Genomic DNA, 19,535 nt, shown 5'->3' on the forward strand with positions numbered 1-19,535 from the left:
GACATTCTGGGCGATTTGTTACTTGGCAAGAGCTAAGACACAACCATGAAAGTCAGGACTTTGAGTTTGGGGAAAACATCTGGAAAAGGGAGATGTTTCCTCATACTGAAAAAAAGACTGCGGTCCACTCTAAAAATCACCCTCCACAGGTCTGTCAGGGGAGAGGTGCTTCCTTTTAAAACAACTTTCCCTGCCCTGGAGTTCTCTGCTCATTTTTCGCTAAGTTTGGAAGCACTGTTTCAGTCTTAGGGATGCACATTTATTCTTTTATAAATTTATTTATTTATTTACTTATGGCTGCGTGGGGTCTTCATTGCTGCGTGCGGGCTTTCTCTAGTTGCGGCGAGCAGGGGCTACTCTTAGTTGTGGTGCGCGGGCTTCTCGTTGGGGTGGCTTGTTGCACAGCACGGGCTCTAGGTGCACAGGCTTCAGTAGTTGTGGCTCACAGGCTCTAGAGCACAGGCTCAGTAGCTGTGGTGCATGGGCTTAGTTGCTCTGCGGCACGTGGGGTCTTCCTGGACCAGGGCTCGAACCCATGTTCCCTACATTGGCAGGCAGATTCTTAACCACTGCACCACCAGGGAAGTCCCCACATTTATTCTTAAGACCCTGCTCCCTGTTACCATGCCAACTGCACCAAAGGAACTGAACCTTTTATTTATTTAAATGTATGGACCAAATGTCTACTCAGTCATAAAATGAACAATCAAAAGGCTGGCCAGAGACTCACAGATATATCTTCGGGTCTACTTTCATGGGTTACAATTAGAATATTGAACCAGGAAGGTGGTGGAGGTGAGTCTGGTAGATGCGAGGTCCAGTCCTGACCCTGTGACATCCTTCCTGTGTGATCTCAGGCACCACACGGAGCCTCCCAGAGCCTTGGTTTCCTCATCAGCAACATGGGGATGGTAGGGTATCTACCCGCTAGTGCTGAGAGCCCGAGCATAAAAGGCTCAGCGGGGTGCCTGCCTATAGGAGGCCCTGGCAGCCCTCAGCCCTCATTCTTGGGCTGGTCCACCATGGTTTCTGCAGGACCACCACCATCAACAGGCTCCTCCTCCCGGTCGGAGCTCAGGTGTTGAGTCAGGTGCGGCAGCTGGGCAAAGGTGTCCCCCACCTTCTTGTCAGCGTGTGTCCTCTGGTGTCGAGTGAGGGCGGAGGAGAAGCTGAAGGCCTTGCCGCAGCTGCTGCACTCGTACGGCTTCTCCCCAGTGTGCACGATGTGGTGCTGGATCAGGTAGGAGCGGTTGCTGAAGGCCTTGCCACACTCAGGGCACGCGTAGGGCCGCTCGCCGGTGTGTGTGCGCCGGTGCAGCGTCAGCGACGAGTCCTGGCTGAAGGCGCGGCCGCAGTCCTTGCACCGGTAGGGCTTCTCTCCGGTGTGGACCTTCTGGTGCTCAATTAGGGAGGACACGTGGCTGAAGGTGGCGCCGCACTCCAGGCACTTGTAGGGCTGCGCCCCTGTGTGCACGAGGTGGTGCTGCACCAGGTGCGAGCGGTTGCTGAAGGCGCGGCCGCAGTCCTGGCAGGCGTAGGGCCGCTCGCCAGTGTGCACACGCCGGTGCTGGCTCAGGTGCGACACCTGCGTGAAGGCCTTGCCGCACTGTGCGCACGTGTACGGCTTCTCGCCCATGTGGATGCGCCGGTGCTCAGCCAGCGAGGCGCTCTGGCTGAAGGGCACACTGCACTCGGGGCACGTGTAGGGCTTCTCGCCTGTGTGCACGCGACGGTGCTGCGCCAGGTGCGTGATCTGCGTGAAGGCCTTGGCGCACTGGCCACAGGCGTAGGGCCGCTCGGCAGTGTGCGTGCGCTGGTGGCGGATGAGCGCTGAGGAGAAGCGGAAGGCCTTGTCGCACCGTGCACACACAAACGGCTTCTCGCCCGTGTGGATGCGCTGGTGCTCCAGCAGGGAGGAGTGGTTGCGAAAGGCCTTGGCACACTGGCCACACGAGAAGGGCCGCTCGCCCGTGTGCACACGCCGGTGCTGCGCCAGGTGCGTGGGGCGCACGAAAGCCTTGCCGCAGTCTACACAGCTGTGTGGCCGCTGGCCCGTGTGCATGCGCCGGTGCGCTGCCAGGTAGGAGCCCTGGCTGAAGGCCTTGCCGCACTCGCCGCACGTGTAGGGCCGCTCGCCTGTGTGCGTCCGCTGGTGCAGCATCAGGTGCACGCTCTGGCTAAAGGCCTTGCTGCAGTCGGGGCAGGAGAATGGCTTCTCCCCTGTGTGGGTTCTTTGGTGCAGGGTGAAGGCCGAGCAGTAGCTGAAGGCCTTTCCGCAGTCCTGACACTTCCACGGCTTTCTGGTGCCACCACCTCGTTCCTCCTCCTCCTCTGCACTGGCGCCTGTGTTCTTCTGGTTCGGGCTCTTTCTTGGTGCACCGCGCCTCTGGGGCCTGCAGTCAGCCTGGGTAGTTGGGGCGCTCGATCTGGTCCTGGGGGTTCTGGTGCATTCATCATGCTCTGGGACGCAGTCCTCAGTGGGGTCTTCCTCATGGACCTCCTGCTTCAAACAACTTTCCTGGTTCTCCCGGCCATCCCTGAAATGACCTTCGTGTTTCCGAGTTTCTTCCAACTCAGAGTCTTGCTGGACGGCAACCGTCAAGAGTCCTTCCATCCCGGCTTTGCAAGCTGCTGCCTCGATTTCACATCTTCGTTACTGGATGAGGAAGAAAGAGAGGGAGGGAGGGAAAGAGGAAGGGAGGGAAGGGAGGGAAGGAAGAGGAGGAAAGAAGGAAAGAAAGAAAAAAAGAAAGACAACAAAAAACCAAACAGGTTTGTCACCTGTCCCAGGCTGGAAAAGGATCAGTGCAGGGTCTGTCTACTGACAGTCTGGGTCAGATCACGCTTTGTTGCAGGACTATCCTGTGCATTGTAGGATGTTGAGCAGCATCCCTGGCCTCTACTCACTGGATGCCCCCAGATGTGACAACCAAAAATGTATCTAAGCCCTGCTGTTATGGGTTCAATTGCATCCATGCAAAAGATGTTCTGAAGTCCTAATCCCTGGTGCCTGTGACTATGTGCACGTGTGGAGAGCAGTCAGTGACCTGCTTTGGGTTCAGCCCCCTGGGGTGGGTGGGCCAAGTGGGGGCCATCCTAGGGGTGATGAGTTTCTCCTGGTATCACCAGCAGCCCACCCCTCCCTGAAAGACCCTGCTCACATGGGTCCAGAAGGCCCTGTGTCTGTCTCCCACCAGCAGCAACCAGCTTCCAGCTTGCTCCCTGCTGTGTGCAAAGTCACACTCACAGGCTGAGCCTGAGCCTCCCTCAAAAGGCTCTGAGCTTCCCACATCCCCCTGATGCTCCCCACCCCAACCCCAGCAAAGACGAGCTACAGGTGGCAACGAGCAGATATGTGTGGCACACAGAACACGCACAGCAGGTACAGGAAGCCAGTGAAAGTTTTCATGGGCGGGCGGGCCACATGTCCGGACCAGGAGGAGACATTTCATCTTAACTAGCACACAGAGCGAGAGAGCCGTCAACACAGGGGTCCTGATTTCCACTCTGAGATCAACACCGCTCCACCCTCGCCCAAGGCCCAGCAGCATCAGCATTGCCCAGGACAAGTGTAGAGCTCGGCCCCTCCCCAGGCCTGGTAACTTGGAATCTGCCTTCTGATAAGAGCCCCGGGTGGTTTGTGGGCACAGGAACATCTAAGAGGCACTGGTCCCGGCCACTCTGAAGCCAACTCGGGTTTTATAGTATTATTATAGTAGCCAAAATAACCAGCACCTGTTGAACACAGACCTATGTGCCCAGCACCCTTTAAGCTATTTTATTCCTCAGTGAGGCTCCCAGAAGTGGCAATACTAGGACCCACACCTGGGCTGCCCAGCTCCAGAGCTTTTCCTCTTCCTCTCTCTCCCAATTAAAATCACTAATGGTGGGACTTCCCTGATGGTCCAGTGGTTAAGACACTGAGATCCTAATGCAGGGGGCCTGGGTTTGATCCCTGGTTGGGGAACTAAGATCCCACATGCCACAACTAAAGATCCCACACGTCACAACTAAGACCCTGTACAGCCAAATAAATAAATACTTTTTTAAAAATCACTAATGGCTCCATAAATGCCACACTCCTCTCCATGGTCTGCACAGCATCTCCCTGACCTCGGCCTCTACAACACCCTCACCTGCTCTGGGCTTGCCCTGCTCCAGCCAGAGGCCTCCTCCCTGTTCCACAGACACTCCAGGCATGCTCCTGCCACAGGGCCTTTGCACTGGCCGTTCCATCTACCTGGAATGCTTGTCCCTCAGTGCAGGGCTCAGTGAGCCGAGACTTGGAGGAAGTTATGGAGCGATCATTCCAGGCCATGAGCCCAGCTAGTGCAAAGGCAGGACCATGATGGAGGTGATGGAGGAACAGTTAAAGGGCTGGGCAGAGTTGGGGGGTGCTGGAGAAGAGTGACCTAGGCAGAGAGCAGGGGAGATTAGATATGGCAGGGTGAGGGCCAGATCATGCAGGGTCTTTGTGCAGAGGTGAGAACTCTGCTGGTGGGAGCCAAATGGGGCCAGTCCCAGTTCTGGTGCCACCCCCACAGGCAGCCCTCAGGCTTGAGTGGGGCCTGACTGGGTCCCCAGAGCAGGCAGTGGTACCCACCTCGTGGGTTTGGGAGCATCGGGTCCTCTCCATGTCACTCAGGCTGTAGCCCCTGCCGTGGCCACACATGCCTCAGTGGGTCCAGTCACCATCTGTGAGAGAAAGAAACAGGGACCCCTGAAGGAAGATGCTGGGGCAGGCGCAGGTGAGTGGGTGGAGCAAGAACGCAGGGTGTTTCCTCTGTGTGCACGTGGGGAAGGTAAGTGGATTCAGGGTGGGGTACACCTGGGCCAGTCAGGTGCACAAGCAAGCAACCAAAAGGGAGACAGACATGCTCAGAGGCAGACACACATGTCACATCACACAAGACACACACATGGAGTTGCATGCAACCACACAGCGGGGGCAGTTATACCACCCCCTGCCTTGGCCCTCAGATGCCCTTACACAGGCACCCATATGCTGTGGCACAGTCCTTCCCATACACAAGGAGGCAGGCAGTCTCGCACACCCACACAACTCCAAGCACGTCTGCGGTCACGCCTGCCCATGCACACATGGGTACACACACAACAAAGTCACACATGCCGCCCTGCTCAACGGGCAGGCCTGGCCTGGGACACCACCCACAGTGGCACCCCTAGTCACACGCAGAGTCATGCGGTGGGCAGAGCTCTGCACATGTCCAGAGCCGCAGGTTTTCAGGGTCTCACCCACGCACAGACAAACACACACACGCACACACACACACACACGCAGTACTCCCACCCTCGCAGTGTCTCTCATCAATATCCTGTGCACAGCCCTCCACTCAGGCACACCCTGACCATCCAGCTCCATGCTGGCAGGAACACCCATCCAGCCACCCTACGCAGTTGCACAGCCAGGAACTGTGGAATTATACACCTCACACCCGCCTAGGAGGACAAGTTCCACACATGCCCAAAGTCACAGATAGGCAGAAGTCCCCAAATGCTCAAATTCACAGGCACAGGCCGCTGGGGTCAGGCACGTGCAAACATGTGGTGACACTTGGGGACGGACTCACATGAAGTCTCATGCACAGATGGGACAGGCGGGCCTACACGCACAGTGATACACATAGCTACACGCCCGCACCGGCACAAAGTTCTGGAGTGGCACGCAGGGCAGGCCTCACACGCACAGGAACACGACGCTAGAGTCGGGATCATACCGGCACACACAGACACACGGGACAGGCGTACACGCAATCGCGCATGCGCACCGCGGTGCCCTCGCCTCCGGGACCAGCTCTGAAGGCCTTGGGCGACTCCCGCCGAGCCTGGCGGGTTTGGGTCAGTTTCTCCACGGTCTCTAGCCTATCCGGCCCACGCGGAGCCCCGGTGACCCCTCGTCCCGCGGTGGGCCACACAGGTCAAGGTAGCAGCTGCCACAAACTAGCCCAAGCGCCAGGACCGGCCCGGACTGCGCGTGCGCACTGGGAGAGTTGCGGCTCGCTCGGGTCCCTCAAGAACTACAACTCCCAGAAGGCGCCGCGCTGCGCCTGCACTGTGACGGCCCGCAGCGCCGGTGTCACGGAAACTACAAGTACCAGAAGGCCGTGCGACTGCACACAGTGGGATGACGAATCTCAGCGGCTCCGGAAGCCCGAGGAGGGCAGGGCGGCTGGGGGCGGGGCTTGGGTGTGTCTACCCGAGCTCCGCTCACCACTACCTGGGCGCCCTGGTGGGCGGGGCCAGTAATATGGGGGCGGGAATCTTCTTCCTCAAGGAGGGGGCGGAGTCCACAGGTGAGGGTAAAAAAGACCCTTAGGATCAGAGAGGCTAAGTGAGTCACCCCAGGCCACACAGCACAGAAAGGGCTTGAGCTGGAGTTTGCAACCCACAGTTCACCCTTAAGCCATGGAAATCATTTGTCTCAGAGATATGATGTAATTCTAGACCACAGCGAAAAAGGTGACAAATCCATCGACGTGAGCAAACGATTTTTTTAAAATAATTTTTCAATATTGATTTATTTTGTTTATGCATTTATATTTTAATCATTATTTTACTGTGATTCTTTTCTTTTTTTTTTATTTTCTCAATTTATTTATTTATTTATTTATTTTTTAATTTTTTGCCTTATAACAAATTTAATCAGTTATACATATACATATGTTTCCATATCCCCTCCCTTTTGCGTCTCCCTCCCAGCCTCCCTATCCCACCCCTCCAGGCGGTCACAAGGCTGATCTCCCTGTGCTATGCGGCTGCTTCCCACTAGCTATCTACCTTACGTTTGGTAGTGTATATATGTCCATGCCGCTCTTTCACTTTGTCACAGCTTACCCTTCCCCCTCCCCATATCCTCAAGTCCATTCTCTAGTAGGTCTGTGTCTTTATTCCTGTCTTACCCCTATGTTCTTCATGACATTTTTTTTTCTTAAATTCCATATATATGTGTTAGCATACAGTATTTGTCTTTCTCTTTCTGACTTACTTCACTCTGTATGACAGACTCTAGGTCTATCGTGAGCAAACGATTATAGTACAGAACTCGACATAAGAGTCACTATTGGCCTGATGTTTTTGTAAAGTGCTTCTCCATAGAGTTAGGCTTCCTAAATTATTCCCTTCATAGGATTAGCCTTCATAAATCATTCCTTCGGCCATTAGAGAAATGGGCACAAGCTCATTTTTAGACAGTTGGGAAAGCAGAGAAACATGTGAATATACAATGGAAAGATGTATGTATGTCACCAGAATCAACATGCTACAGATTGTGAGATACCGTATTATTTTACATACTCCCAAGGCTGCCCGTTAAACCATGACACCTGCTTTTCATTGTTTTTAATTGAGGTATAGTTGATGTACAATATTATATGAGTTTCAGGTGTACAGCATAGTGATTCAAATTTTTAAAGGTTATACATCATTTATAGTTATTATAAAATACTGGTTATATTCCCTATGTTGTACAATATGTCTTTGTAGCTTATTTATTTTATATATAGTGATTTGTATCTCAATCCTATACCCCTATTTTACCCCTCCCCCCTTCCCTCACTCCACTGGAAACATGCTTTACCTTTCAAGTTTTTGTTTTATGTGTAGATGTCCAGAGGCATTGTGGGTTTCCCCTCATCCTTCTGGAAGCTTCTGGCCTTGCATGGTAAGAACACGCCCACTGCCCCTCCAAGCCTGGGACTCATGGAGCAGAGCCTCCCAGCCAATCCACAGACCTGTAAGCATGAGAAGAAAGGATTTTTGTTTTAAGCCACCAAGGTTTTAAAATTCTTTTCTGGTTTAGTTTTACATTTGAATAGTTAAAAAACATGAGGGAACTTCCCTGGTGGCGCAGTGGTTAAGAATCTGCCTGCCACTGCAGGGGACACAGGTTCGAGCCCTGGTCTGGGAAGATCCCACATGCCATGGAGCAACTAAGCCCATGTGTCACAACTACTGAACCTGTGCTCTAGAGCCCGTGAGCCACAACTACTGAGCCCACGTGCCATAACTACTGAAGCCCACGCGCCTAGAGCCCGGGCTCCGCAACAAGAGAAGCCACCGCAATGAAGCCCACGCACCGCAATGAAGAGCGGTCCCCACTCACCACAACCAGAGAAAGCCCGCGCACAGCCACGAAGACCCAGCACAGCCAAAAATTAATTAATTAATTAATTAATTTTAAAAAATAAAAATAAAAAACGCCTCTTACACTTTCCTCATAAACCATGTAGGGAGCTCAGAAGGCTGAAGGTTTTTTGTTTTTTTTTTACTAAAAAGCTTTTCTCCCCCCCTTTAAAAAAAAGGCAGGGATTACTCAAATACAGGAAAGGACCTTTCTATTCAAGTATATGATGTGGAAATATTATGAAGAAAAACATTTTATCATGCTCATTTCATTATTCTGTGGTTATTAGGAAAAAACGTTCTATTAGTAGCAATTCAAGCAGGGCACAGAGGGAGGGCTCCATCTCTGCCCCACAGTGGGACTTTATCGGGGTGGCGTGACGAGCCAGGGATGGCTGGGATGGCTCAGTTCGTCCATACATCTGGGGCCTGGCTCTTCTCCATGCAGTGGGTGTTGGGACTGGCCAGACACCTCCGTGTGGCTCGCTTGGGCCTCCTCGCAGCACAGTGGACCCAGAGTAGTAGAACTTCTCATACAGTGGTTCCAGGCTTTAACAGGAGTAAGCCAGGAGCAAGCCACTGAGTGGAGGGTCGATTTGTTACATAGCAGTTTATTGGCAATAAAGTGACTGAGACAGAGGCAGGGCCCAGAGATGAGGCTGAAGTGTAGGCCGGGTAATTCAGGTTCTTGTGGGCCATGCTAAGAACACTTCCTGAATGCGCGAGGCAATCGCTGCTGTGCTTTATATCTTTTAAAGCTGGAAGAGGGAATTTCCTGGCGGTCCAGTGGTTAGGACTCAGCACTTTCACTGCTGGGGCCCTGGGGCTTGATCCTTTGTGGTGGGACTAAGATCCTGCATGCCATGCAGTGCGGCCAAAAAGAAAAAGAAAGCTGGAATAGTCTGCCTTTATGATACTACGTGTGCCTGCCTGGTGTGAGTACTGAACACTGTTTCCTTAACCCTTTTGGGAAGTTCTTTCCCTGGCCTTGGACCATGGTTCTGCTAAGCGCTCAAGGGGGACCCTCTGCAGATCTCCGGGTGGCCCTATTCGCTTCAGTACCCTTTCCTAGGACTCAGGCCATGTTGGTTTTCCTGGATTCTCAGCTCCATCTCTTCAACTCAGGGTGTCTACAGGGCTCTGCCTGGACTCCTCCCCCTGCACCATGACCTAGAAATGCTCTTAAGATAGTAAGCCAGGGAAATGGTAGGGCTCCCTTCATTCATTTCCCATGTCCCACTGTCCTTCGTAGTCTGATGTGCACTGTCTTAAAAAGCACTATGTTTTATGTTTTGCCCCTTTTATGGTTGTTTCATAAGGGAGGGAAAATCTGGTCCCTGTTACTCCAACTTGGCCAGAAGCAGAAGTCCATGGTGGTTTTTAACTAAAATTAGCCTCATTTTGGATAGACAACAACACCAAGTATGATTTTACCAAAGAAAAGCAGAAATAGTTCAATTTATACCAAGAAAAAATATTTTTTCTTGAATGAAAAACAGTGGTGATTTTACTACAGTGATATAAATTGGGTTGGCCAAAAAGTTTGTTCAGTTAATGAATATATTTTTCAGTAAAGTTCATGGGAAAAATGAAAAATGTGTCTTTTATTTTTACTTAAAACCGAACCAACTTTTTGACCAACTCAATATTATCTTCACTCTTAAGGGTTTATGGATACTTGTCCGCCCTTGCTGAAATCATGAAAGGGGACATTTTCCTCAAAGAATGGACAATGGAAACAGCTCAAAGTTCTTTTCCTTTAAATATTTTTGTTTTTATTTTTTATTGAAGTATAGTTGATTTACAAGTTTGTGTTAGTTTCTGGTATGATTCAGTTATATATACATATAGTTATATATAAATATATTTGCATATGTATATATAAAACTGAATATATATATTCTTTTTCAGATTCTTTTCCATTATAGTTTATTACAATGTATTGAATATAGTTCCCTGTGCCATACAGTAGGACCTTGTTGTTTGTCTATTTTATACATAGTAGTTTGTATCTGCTAATCCCAAATTCCTAATTTATCCCTTCCTCCCCTTTCCCCTTTGGTAACCATAAGTTTGTTTTCTATGTCTGTGAGTCTGTTCCTGTTTTGTAAATAAGTTCATTTGTGGGTTTTTTTGGCTGTGCCACCATGCGGCTTGTGGGATCTTAGTCCCCCGACCAGGGATTGAACCTGGGCCCCAGCAGTGAAAGTGCTGAATCCTAGCCACTGGACCGCTGGGAAATTCCCATTTGTGTCATTTTTTTTTAAAGAGTCCACATATAAGTGATAAATGTGATTTTTAAAATAGTTTTCTTTATAAAGTTATATTTACCTGTTATGAGCTGAATTGTGTCTGCCTCCCATCCCCTCCCACCAATGATATTTTGAAGTCCTAACCCTCAGTATCTCAGAATGTTATTTGGGGGTAGAGACTTTACAGAGGAAATCAAGTTAAAATTAGGTCATTAGGGTGGGTCCTAATCCCATAGGACTGGTGTCCTTATAAAAAGGGGAAATTTGGATACAGAGCCAGGCAGGCATAGAAGGAAGATGATGTAAAGCGACACAGGCCATCCACAAGGGAAGGAGAAAAGCCTGGAACTGATCTTCCCTCAAGACCCTCAGAAAGAACCAACCTTGCTGATATCTTGGTTTCAGAATTCCAGCCTCCAGAACTGTGAGGCAATACATTTCTCTTTCCTAAGCCCCCCACCCAGTCCATGGTACTTTGTTACAGCAGCCCTAGCAACTAATACAGAGGCTATAAACAACAGCTGTGGTTTAGTTCGTTAGCCGTGGGCTGGGTTCAGCTGAGCAGTTCTTCTGGTCTTTCTGGGCCCACTCATGCATCACTGGTCAGCCGTGGGCTGACTGGGGACTGGCTCATTTAAGGTGGCCTCACCTGCGATGGCTCATTTCTACTCCAACAGGCTAGCCCGAGCCTGTCCACATGGCAGCTGGGTGGGGTTCCAAGAGTGTGAGCAGAGTCTGCAACACCACTTGAGTCCCAGGCTCCACGTGGATGCATTTCCATGTTCACAGCATTCTATTGGCCAAAGCAAACTACAGGTACAGTCCAGATTCAAGGACTGGGAAAATGGAAATGTTGCAAGACAGGTCGATGCAAGAAAGGGTGGAAAATTAGCTTCATTTTTTGGGTAATCTATAACACACATACACATAAATATAAGGGATTGGATATAGTCTGGGGTCACACACACTAGTGGAATTGCACACACTCCTCCTGTATAAAAAATAGATGCAAAGATCTTTCAACTACTCCTTAAGTGACGTTGTTTCCAGACATCTTCTTTCAGGGTCAACCCCTTTCACGCATAATTATTATCATGCTAAAATGTATTCCCAAGTATGGCTTGAATCTCTCTATCCCTCATTGGTAAAAGAAGTCCAAAGTTGGCAAGTACCTAAATTACACCTTACATTTATTTAGCAAATCCTCAACTGAAGACCATTTCTGTGCTTTTCACATTCTCTCTGGGATGAAGGATGTTGCCGTCAACATCTGGTTTTTCTCAGTTTTAAAACTAGGTGATACTATGGGATGCAGCAAAAGCAGTTCTAAGAGGGAAGTTTATAGCAATGTAATCCTACCTCAAGAAACAAGAAACAACTCAAATAAACAACCTAACCTTACACCTAAAGCAATTAGAGAAAGAAGAACAAAAAAACCCCCAAAGTTAGCAGAAGGAAGGAAATCATAAATATCAGATCAGAAATAAATGAATAAGAAATGAAGAAAGCAATAGTAAAGATCAATAAAACTAAAAGCTGGTTCTTTGAGAAGATAAACAAAATTGATAAAACATTAGCCAGATTCATCAAGAAATAAAGGGAGAAGACTCAAATCAACAGAATTAGAAATGAAAAAGAAGTAACAACTGACACTGCAGAAATACAAAGGATCATGAGAGATTACTACAAGCAACTATATGCCAATAAAATGGACAACCTGGAAGAAATGGATAAATTCTTAGAAAAGCACAACCTTCCGATACTCAATCGGGAAGAAATAAAAAATATAAACAGATCAATCACAAGCACTGAAATTGAGACTGTCATTAAAAATCTTCCAGCAAACGAAAGCCCAGGACCAGATGGCTTCACAGGCGAATTCTATCAAACATTTAGAGAAGAGCTAACACCTATCCTTCTCAAACTCTTCCAAAATAAAGCAGAGGGAGGAACACTCCCAAACTCATTCTACAAGGCCACTATCACCCTGATACCAAAACCAGACAAAGATATCATAAAGAAAGAAAAGTACAGGCTAATATCACTGATGAACATAGATGCAAAAATCCTCAACAAAATACTAGCAAACAGAATCCAACAGCACATTAAAAGGATAATACACCATGATCAAGTGGGGTTTATCCCAGGAATGCAAGAATTCTTCAATATACACAAATCAATCAATGTGATACACCATATTAACAAATTAAGGAATAAAAACAATATGTTCATCTCAATAGATGCAGAAAAAGCTTTCAACAAAATTCAACACCCATTTATGATAAAACCCTCCAGAAAGTAGGCATAGAGGGAAGTTACCTCAGCATAATAAAGGCCATATATGACAAACCCACAGCCAACTTCATCCTCAATGGTGAAAAACTGAAACCATTTCCACTAAGATCAGTAAAAAGACAAGGTTGTCCACTCTCACCACTATTATCCAACATAGTTTTGGAAGTTTTAGTCACAGCAATCAGAGAAGAAAAAGAAATAAAAGGAATCCAAATTGGAAAAGAAGAAGTAAAGATGTCACTGTTTGCAGATGACATGATACCATAGACAGAGAATCCTAAAGATGCTACCAGAAAACTACTAGAGCTAATCAATGAATTTGGTAAAGTAGCATGATACAAAATTAATGCATAGAAATCTCTTGCATTCCTATACACTAATGATTAAAAATCTGAAAGAGAAATAAAGGAAACACTCACATCTACCAATGCAACAAAAAGAATAAAATACCTAGGAATAAACCTACCTAAGGAGACAAAAGACCTGTATGCAGAAAACTATAAGACACTGATGAAAGAAATTAAAGCTGATACAAACAGATGGAAAGATATACCATGTTCCTGGACTGGAAGAATCAACATTGTGAAAATGACTCTACTACCAAAAGCAATCTACAGATTCAATGCAATCCCTATCAAACTAGCAATGGCAGTTTTCACAGAACTAGAACAAAAAATTTCACAATTTGTATGGAAACACAAAACACCATGAATAGCCAAAGCAATCTTGAGAAAGAAAAATGGAGCTGGAGGAATAAGGCTCCCAGACTTCAGACTATACTACAAAGCTACAGTAATCAAGAAAGTATGGTACTGGCACAAAAACAGAAAGATAGATCAATGGAACAGGATAGAAAGCCCAGAGGTAAACCCACACACATATGGTCAACTTATTTATTTATTTCTTTTTTGTGTGTGTGTGTGTGGTACGCGGGCCTCTCACTGTTGTGGCCTCTCCCATTGCGGAGCACAGGCTCCGGACGCGCAGGCTCAGTGGCCATGGCTCACGGGCCCAGCCGCTCCGCGGCATGTGGGATCTTCCTGGACCGGGGCACGAACCTGTGTCCCCTGCATCGGCAGGCGGACTCTCAACCACTGCACCACCAGGGAAGCCCTGGTCAACTTATTTTTGATAAAGGAGGCAAGAATATACAATGGAGAAAAGACAGCCTCTTCAATAAGTGGTGCTGGGAAAACTGGACAGCTACATGTAAAAGAATGAAATTAAAACAATCCCTAACACCATACACAAAAGTAAACTCAAAATGGTTTAAAGGCCTAAATGTAAGGCCAGACACTATAAAACTCTTAGAGGAAAACATAGGCAGAACACTCTATGACATAAATCACAGCAAGATCCTTTTTGACCCGCCTCCTAGAGAAATGAAAATAAAAACAAAAATAAACAAATGGGACCTATTGAAACTTAAAAGCTTTTGCACAGCAAAGGAAACCATAAACAATACCAAAAGACAACCCTCAGAACGGGAGAAAATATTTGTAAACGAAGCAACTGACAAAGGATTAACTTCCAAAATATACAAGCAGCTCATGAAGCTCAATATCAAAAAAACAAACAACCCAATCCAAAAGTGGGCAGAAGACCTAAAGAGACATTTCTCCAAAGAAGATATACAGATTGACAACAAACACAGGAAAGGATGCTCAACATCACTAATCATTAGAGAAATGCAAATCAAAACTAAAATGAGGTGTCACCTCACACTGGTCAGAATGGCCATCATCAAAAAATCTACAAACAATAAATGCTGGAAAGGGTGTGGAGAAAAGGGAACCCTCTTGCACTGTTGGTGGGAATGTAAATTGATACATCCACTATGGAGAACAGTATGGAAGTTCCTTAAAAAACTAAAAATAGAACTACCATACGACCCAGCAATCCCACTACTAGGCATATACCCTGAGAAAAGCATAATTCAAAAAGAGTCATGTACCACAATGTTCATTGCAGCTCTATTTACAATAGCCAGGACATGGAAGCAACCCAAGTGTCCATCGACAGATGAACGGATAAAGAAGATGTGGCACATATATACAATGGAATATTACTAAGCCATAAAAAGAAATGAAATTGAGTTTTTTTGTAGTGAGGTGGATGGACCTAGAGTCTATCGTACAGAGTGAAGTAAGTCAGAAAGAGAAAAACAAATACCGTATGCTAACACATATATATGGAATCTAAAAAGTAAAAAAATGGTTATGAAGAACCTAGGGGCAAGACAGGAATAAAGACGCAGGCGTAGAGAATGGACTTGAGGACACGGGGAGGGGGAAGGGTGAGCTGGGACGAAGTGAGAGAGTGGCATGGACATATATACACTACCAAATGTAAAATAGATAGCTAGAGGGAAGCAGCTGCATAGCACAGGGAGATCAGCTCGGTGCTTTGTGACCACCTAGAGGGGTGGGATAGGGAGGGTGGGAGGGAGACACAAGAGGGAGGATATATGGGGGTATATGTATATGTATAGCTGATTCACTTTGTTATATAGCAGAAACTAACACACCATTGTAAAGCAATTATACTCCAATAAAGATGTTAAAAAAAAAGAGAGATTATACAGTGTATAGCATTTGGTAATCTTGCTTTTTTTTCACTTAAATACACATTCCAAGAACTATTTTTTTTGTCATTAAGGCTTTTTCTGAAACATATTTTTTAATGGCTGCCAGTATTGAAACAACACTTTCTAAAAATGTTGACTTTATTTGCTGTATTGTTCTATGAGTATTAACATGCACAGATTCAATACCACCAGCACCACCACGATCAGGATGCAGAATGACTCCACCACCCCCAAATCGCCCCTCATTTCCCCCTTTTATAGTCACTTCCTGTCTCTTCCCCTAACCCCTGTCAACAACCAATATGGTTGCCATCTCTATAATTTCACATTCTTCAGAATATCATACACGTGTATTAAAGACATCTTTAAGGGATGGAATGTCCTGGTTGCCATGGTAACCCGCAGGAGGACGCTCGACTTAGAGAAAGGAATTCAGGAATTGAGAAAGAACATACACAGTGATTTGTTGGGGGGGGCAGTTAGGTCCATCCCCTCCCCTGCAGCTCATGTTAGGAATTCGTAACCCTTCCCCCGCAGCTGGGGTGAGAGGTTTGAGGAGAACTTCCCAGCAGACATCTCCCCAGGGACTCCAAATCCATGATTCCTGGGGTGGCTGCTGCTGCCCGAGGCCCCACAGACCAAGTTCTCTTTACACTATCTGTAATCTCCCTGCACAAACGTCTGAGGCAGGATTAGAGGCGTCCAATGTTCTTGATATTTTCCACCTTCCCCATTACCTCATCCAGGTGTCTCATTCAGGTGTCTCACCTGAATCCCCAAGACCCCCTTCCCTTGTCTCCTGTCCGCTCCACTCCCCTTCAGTCCCATTCAAGTCTCCACTCAGCAGACAGAAGAAATGTTCAGAGGAAATGAAATTAAGGTACAAGTCGGATTAAACCCCACAGGGGCTTCTTTCTTTGCTCAGAATAAAACTCAACTTCTCCTGTGGCTGGCCAGGCCCTGCTGACTTTATCTCCCCCTTGGTCACTGGGCTCCAGCCACACCGGCTTCTCTGCCTCTTCAAAGAACCAACCTCAGGACCTCTGCACCTGCTGTTCCTCCCGCCCCTCCTCCCCTGAGTCCTTATGTGGTTCTTTCCTGTCTCCATTCAGGGTTCTGGCCAGAGGTCACCTCCTCAGGGAAGTCCACCCTGACTGTCATCTCCAGAGGCCCTCCGTGCATACCTCTGCCTTGTTTCCATCACAAACCTGATGCTTCTCTTGTCTGCTTATTTCATTACTGCATGTTCCCCCATCGGAATGTAAACTCTTAGGACGATGGCACAAAGAATGGAGCTAAGTTTCTGGGTTTCTGCTGGTGTATATTTCTCACTGGGAATTGAAAAGATCCAAAGAGAAAAGATAACTGTTCCTGATTTCCTATGAAATTATTAAAATATTCTCTTCTTGTTGCTACTTTTATCAGGGAAACAGGAATCCAGTGACAATGAAGATGAGAGCGTCGATGTCTGAGGACAGAAAAAGCAGGTGTGTAGCAAGTATTATTGGAGGTGGCCCAGTTTACCTCTCCTTGGATGTTCGGGGGCAGGATGGGGGGCGGGTGCTGATGCGGGAAACAGGGACTCAGGACCAGACAGCCAGGAACCCTCCCGTCTCTGAGCCCAGCGTTCTCATCTGTCGGGGGCAGATGCTCCGAGGACCTCGTTGACAGTCAGGGCTGCTGGGCACGGTGTGCATATTTCACGCTGCCGGTAGGCACCGTCCGAGGAGATGCGAGGATGTGAAACCCAGCCTACACTCCATCCCCAAGCCACGTCCACGCCTGGGCTGCAGGAATCCCACAGGACATTGTGCTGTATATCCAAAGCCCTACAAACTTCCAAGGCCGTGTGCATGATTATCATAATTTTGGGGAAAAGTCATATTAAACAAAAAACCCGTAAAAATATGAAGTAACAAAAGTATCTCGGTTATTTTCTGTTTCAATTTTAGGGAATGCTTTTGAGTTCATGAAGTGCCTGTGAGGTCGCTAGATGGCGCCCTTGAATCGTAGGAAAGTAAACAGGCTTTTTTTTTTTTTTTTTTTAATTAAAAAAATGTGTGAAAAATAACGCATGTAGAAAAAGTACACAGGACAAGATTTTACAATGCAACGAATAATATTTAACATATAACCGTACCCTTGTCTAGTAAAATCATACATTTTCTTATGTTCAAAGAGTTTTTCTTGATTCCTTTCCTCACTACCCTCTTGCTTCCCCCCCAGACATGAGTACAATACTGGTGTCTAACAGTATAATTTTGTTTTAGCTGCTGTTGGACTTTATATACGTGGCTTCGTACACTATATGTTTCTGGATATCTCGTTCAACACATTTGTGAGATTTAACTATGTTGTTTCATGTAGGTGTCATTTGGTCATTTTCATTGCTTTTTCCCCCCCAATCATTTAGGTCCATCTTTTTACAATGAAATTTTATCTCAAGAAGGTGACATTATTTATTTATTTTTTCTTTTCTTTTTTTCTCATTGCGTTTGTTTTTGGTTAAATTTTTCTCATATTTTGGTGTTAATGGACATTTGTGTGGTTTCTGGTTTGACGCTGCTATAAATATTCTTGTACGTGTCTGGGTGCTCAAGCCCATGCATTACCCCTAAATACACATGTAGGAGTGGAACTGCTTTGTCATAAATTTGTGTGCATTAACCTTTAGTAGATACTACCAATTTTATTGCCACAGTCGACCGATTTACACCCCCAGCAGTAGTGAATGAGTATTTCCATCTATTTCCCATTCCAAAACTTGGCAGTAAGCACGGTTTGGTGTTGGCTGTATATGAGGTTTGTAGCTGTATCTCATTATGTTTTTCTTTTGCATTTTCCTGATTGCTAACGAGTTTGTGTATTTTTTCATTTATTGAATGGCAGTTCAATATTCTTCTTTCTGATGGGCTAGTTTAAGTTTCTTCCCCACTGTTTTCTTCTGAAGTATTTCCCCCTCTTTTTCTTTTTCTTTTTTTTTTTTTGCTTTGCCCCGCAGCTTGTGGGATCTTAGTTCCCCAAACAGGGATCGAACCTGGGATCCCAGCAGTGGAAGCACAGACTCCTAACCACTGGACAATCAGGGAATTCCCTCTTTTTGCTTTATAGACGTTATTTCTGTGTTCAAGATATGAGCTCTTTTTCAAATATATGTGTTGCAAAGAATTTCCCACACTATAGCTTGACTTTTCAGTCCCTTCACTGTGTGTGTGTGATAGAGTGCTTAGTTATCATATAACTAAACCAGTTGCGTTTCTTTCCAAGTCTAAATAGACCCCAAAGCAATGTGTCTCCTACCATCTTTTAAGAGTTTTATTGATTTTGAATTTACTTTTCCTTCTTCCTTTAGAACATAATTTTTTTTTGGTCTTTTATCTTTTTAAAAAAATTTTATTGGAGTATAGTTGATTTACAACGTTGTGTTAGTTTCGATATATGTATATTATAGAGGGCACATAGTTTTAAGAAGAGTTTGAGCTTGAGAAAATTTCACATTCTCTTTTTTTTAAATTTAAATTTATTTATTTGTTTGTTTGTTTTTGGCTACCTTCGGTCTTTGTTGCTGCGCGCAGGCTTTTCTCTGGTTGTGGAGAGCGGGGGCTACACTTCGTTGCGGTGCGTGGGCTTCTCATTGCCGTGGCTTCTCGTTGCAGAGCACAGGCTCTAGGCACGAGGGCTTCAGTAGTTGTGGCATGTGGGCTCAGTAGTTGTGGCACACGGGCTTAGTTGCTCCGAGGCATGTGGGATCTTCCCAGACCAGGGCTTGAACCCGTGTCCCTTGCACTGGCAGGCGGATTCTTAACCATTGCGTCACCAGGGAAGTCCTCTCACGTTCTCTTAGTAGTGGTGAATTGGGCTAAGGCCGTTTCTTGAAATGCCTTTACTTTCTTCACTTCTCTGCAATGCCATTTTTTCTTATCAATTAAATAAACATTTGTGTGTTGGCTCAGTTCTTTGCTCTCTTTGCTAGCTCACTGGTCAGATTTCCTTATTGCTAATTTCTGTAGCTTTGAGACAAGCATTGTTTTCCACTAGAGTTGGTCCTTTATCTTCGCATATACGTTTTAGGATTCAGTTTGCTTAGTTTCACACAGACACACACTTACACATGCACACACATACCCTTGTGGGATTTTGACTGGGATGACACAAAATGTACAGACTAATATAGGTAAAAATTCAAAGTGAAAATTACTGACTACTCAAGTTTATAACATGCGCCCATTTATGTAGGTCCTCTTCAATTCTTCTTTTTA

General features: G+C 46.5%; 2 protein-coding genes across 2 annotated transcripts in view; both read right to left on the reverse strand.

Annotated features, from left to right (window-relative positions):
• The window catches only part of LOC309794837 (zinc finger protein 28 homolog), a gene marked incomplete at its 5' end in the record, with an annotated part of 26,509 nt that extends 25,671 nt beyond the window's left edge, over positions 1-838 (reverse strand). The window contains one exon of the mRNA XM_082606711.1: positions 829-838. Coding sequence (XP_082462837.1) covers positions 829-838 — 10 coding nt within the window. The remainder of the gene's footprint in view (positions 1-828) is intronic.
• On the reverse strand, positions 415-5,949 carry ZNF835 (zinc finger protein 835). The gene is made up of 3 exons (XM_082606939.1): positions 5,790-5,949; positions 4,604-4,695; positions 415-2,656 (listed from the first exon to the last, which is right to left on the reverse strand). Exon 3 carries the CDS (start codon positions 2,612-2,614, stop codon positions 995-997), a length of 1,620 nt encoding a protein of 539 aa, XP_082463065.1. The 5' UTR covers positions 2,615-2,656; positions 4,604-4,695; positions 5,790-5,949; the 3' UTR covers positions 415-994.
• Positions 5,950-19,535: the final 13,586 nt, after the last annotated feature.

The sequence above is a fragment of the Mesoplodon mirus genome (genome assembly GCF_964341445.2).
Source record: "Mesoplodon mirus genome assembly, chromosome: 19".
NCBI classification, from domain to species: Eukaryota; Metazoa; Chordata; class Mammalia; order Artiodactyla; family Ziphiidae; genus Mesoplodon; species Mesoplodon mirus.